At 47.3% G+C, this 3,749-nt stretch overlaps 1 protein-coding gene across 1 annotated transcript; it reads right to left on the reverse strand.

The window, feature by feature from the left end:
* Positions 1 to 1,141: 1,141 nt before the first annotated feature.
* LOC123093866 (E3 ubiquitin-protein ligase SINA-like 10) lies at positions 1,142 to 3,427 on the reverse strand. Its single transcript, XM_044515929.1, has 2 exons — positions 3,061 to 3,427; positions 1,142 to 1,983 (listed from the first exon to the last, which is right to left on the reverse strand). The coding sequence occupies exons 1-2, from the start codon at positions 3,376 to 3,378 to the stop codon at positions 1,315 to 1,317; spliced, it is 987 nt and encodes a 328-aa protein (XP_044371864.1). The 5' UTR covers positions 3,379 to 3,427; the 3' UTR covers positions 1,142 to 1,314.
* Between the last annotated feature and the right edge of the window lie 322 nt (positions 3,428 to 3,749).

Genomic DNA, 3,749 nt, shown 5'->3' on the forward strand with positions numbered 1-3,749 from the left:
CAATCTAATCAAGCAAAAAAGCAATCATTATTTGCTCGACTTCCCTTAGGGAGCCGGGGAACCTAACCCTAGCCGTCTCTTGCGCCGCCGCCGCCTCTCCCTCTCGCGCACGCCGGCGCCTTGCCGCCGGCGACCGCGAGCTTCGCCACGTCCAGCCCCCTCCTTCCCCTACAACCTACGCCCTAGACCCGGTAGGGTCCCGGCTCCTACCACCTCTTTAGTAAGTTCATCCCCAGTTATGTGCCAAGACAACTTACGAAAATAGCATGCGGGGCATCGGGGCCAAGGAGCCATAAAATCCCCTATATCGAATGATGCTTTTTAAAAAAGAAAATAATCCTCCAGGGAGCAAGGATCCAACAACATAGTATCATTCATATATTGTGTAAACCAAGGAATATCACTTTGCTCAACACCTCCTCCAGACGTTCAGTTTGCCCACCAGATAATAGAATTGAGAAGTAATCCTCAGCATGATTCGAACCGCCGGGTTTGGGAGATGGTTCATCACACCGACCTCCAGCCCAACGTCCGGCGATTCTCGCAGAAATGTCTGGTATCTGGACGATCCCGCGAGACCGAAATCATCGACCGAGAAGCATATCGTGAATGGGACACCGACAATGACGACAACAATGGAGCATTAGGCCGGTGCATCGGTTGGTTGGATCTCTTGGAGAATCAGATTGACAAGGAGAACGTCTTCCTGTGCACCAGTACAAGTGTTGCGCGTAAGCCTGCTACCTTGGGCACCTCCAAGCTCAAGTCACTGATCTTTCCCCAGTATAATTTGGATGAGTATTTTCTGCTTATATGCAGGTGTCATATGTGTATGTATACCCCTGCAGGATCAACATACGTTCTGATCAGAATGGTTCAGGAAAGGTAGTCAGCTAATGAAACGATATTAGCGACATATGTATCATTTGCTCACCTGGACATCTAGGGGTTATGATTGGAATCTTGTTCTGCTGACCATCCGTAATCATCTGAGATAAATGGTACTACTACCTCTATACCAAAATATAAGACGTTTTTGCAGCTCAATTGAACTGCAAAAACATCTTATATTTTGGTACGGAGGTAATGGTATAGAAGGATTTCGAATAGGAAAAGGTCAAGTTTGAAACTCTTCTGTAAATTTAGACTAGCCTTTTACAATGTTGTAATTGCCAGGTGGAACTACTGGTTCTTTACATATACATGCACAGGCTGAAATTATTTACACAACAAATTTACATGGTACACCCATCTACATTTTACAACACAGAGAATGACAACCAGATTATCACACAGAGAATGACAACCAGATTATCATACAGAAGCAGACCTCCCAACAGAGACACTGAGTGTTATGTTAGTAGAACTGCAGAAATCATATGGAACCAAAAGAAAGGATTCTGTAGGGTGCAGACCTTCCCACTCCTTTGCATTTGTGACAGAGGCCTTGAGTTGCATGCAGTTTTCAGGGTTTCTCGTACTGGCCGCTTCGATTTCGTAGGAGAACTTCCAGTTCAAATCGCCTGTCCTGAGGCAAACCACGGAAAAGGCATGCCCGAAGGGTGTCATGTTCTTGTTCAGGAGCAGGAAGAGGTGATCGTCCTCTCCAAGAAGAACAAGAAAAGGCAGGGACGCCTCCAAGTTCACTTCAAATGACTGGCCATAAACGAAGTGCAAGAAATCGGCACTGTGGTGGTCGACGAGGAAGTGGCCTGACCAACGTCCTGTGAAGCCTCTGTATCCACAGCCAGGAATAGGGCACATCAAGGGAGCAAAGAAGCAAGATTCTTCATGAGTGTTTCTTTGCGTGTAGCTGACCAACTCGCAACAGCCCCACTTGGCATATGCGCAGGAGGACTTGATTGACTCGACAATCTTCTCCAGTGCAATGTTCCGTGCAAAGATCGCATCATGAGAACAAACATGACACTTGTTGCTGAGCATGGACCAGCAGGACAAGCATGCTACATGGCCATTTTGGCACTGGAAAATACACAAAACAAGATGTGATCATGCAATAGCCATCTAAAACTCTGCCTCTTATAACAAAAGGTAGCCTTCTCGAAAGAAGTGCGTCCACTCTGCCTTTGCAGCTTAATTCATGCCTTAAATATATGCCAACAAATTATAATGGATCACATGGCTTTTAGCTTTCTGGAGTTGACTGTATAAGTTCAGAAAAGTAAACTGTATGCATGTCAGTATGTGTTTAGAACCAGCCATGGAATGGTTTTCGCTGACGATTTCTATCAGATTCCCTTGCGCAGTGATGCTCCATGATGGTTTTAGCAGCATGGCGCTCTTTCTAGCAGTACAGGTGAGTCCTCCGTGTGCTTATAAGCTGTGGTGTTCCGTCTAAGCTGATACAGTTAAGTGTTAACGAGGTTTGTCTCTTTGTTAGTAACTTATCAACTGAAACATGTAATGACCTTCAGAACAAACCCAGGTACCTATATAATGGAAGAAAAGGCACAGCTCGGTGAGGGAGGAATCTGAAGAGAAACAATATACCGTGAGACTTCAACTATATAGAGTAGATCAGTGTGATCTTTATTTCTTACTTGCTCGACAGTTTGACAATTACTTGATCTAGAACGTAAAAGATAGAAACTGCTGTTTCAGAAGGAAATGAAACAGAGCAACCAACCAAAGGGAAATCAGAGTGCCTTGAATCCCAAAATTAGTTCTCCTTCCATATGCAGAGATTTGTGTCTGGGTGTGGCCAAGACAAATTAGGATCAGGACGCTGTGTGAGTGTCAGACCAGTTCAACTGGTTCAGTTGACAGGACTAATGGGGATATTGACTCAAGAATGAATTTACAAAATTGTTCTGTGGTCTCAGTGTCCTAAGGAACTGCTTAATTTGCTGCCTATCATCATCTCTGATCCCCTCTTGCCATAGCTATGGATTTTCTCAATTAGCTCAACAGAAGCGATGCCAGCTTAATTAGCGAATTCCGATAATTAGGCACGGCAGAGGAGAGATCAAGCGGCAGCAGCATGAATAATGTGGCAGAGCAACATCCCTTCCTTCGTCCGGTCAATTTTTAATTTAGTACCTGGTAGAGGGGAGGGCAGAGGGGCTCGAAGCAGATGGAGCAGTCGAGCAGGTCCGGGTCGATCCGCATGCTGATCCCCATCGCGTTGCCATCCCCGCCGGCGCCGACCCTCCCCACCTCCCGACCGCACCCCGCCACCGCCCTCTCCTCCCGCTCGCCGCCCGCGACCTCCAGTCTCCGGGCCTTGGGGGGCGGCCCTCCACCGGCCGCGCCGTCGTCAGGCGCCGGACTTCCGTCCCTCTTCCTCTTGTCGGACCCAGCGGCGGCGGGTGGAGGGTCTTCGTCGGCGTCGGCGTCGGCGAAGGAGAACTTGGCCATGGAAGGAAAATGGAGTAACCAACCGTATTTCTTGGGGGTCTTCTTTTTTCCTTCTTGGGGGTGTTCGTTTTACAGCTGCGAGGGGATGCACGCCACGTTGGATCGTTTAGCCCACCATCATGTCACTGACTCGTGGGGCCTGGGGCACCTGTCAATTACTCCCTCCGTTCCATAATATAAGACGCTTTTTGACACTGCACTAGTGAAAAAATGTTTTACATTATTGGACGGAGGGAGTACAAACAAAGGTATTTTGGTTGAGGCCCCCCCTCGTGTTAAAATCAGACAAGTGTCCTCCATCGATTTTTAAAATCAGACAAGTGTCTTTAAAAAAATCTAACAAGTGTCGATCGATTTCCGACACGCACTCC

The sequence above is a fragment of the Triticum aestivum genome, chromosome 4B (assembly GCF_018294505.1).
Source record: "Triticum aestivum cultivar Chinese Spring chromosome 4B, IWGSC CS RefSeq v2.1, whole genome shotgun sequence".
In the NCBI taxonomy this organism is placed as follows: domain Eukaryota; kingdom Viridiplantae; phylum Streptophyta; class Magnoliopsida; order Poales; family Poaceae; genus Triticum; species Triticum aestivum.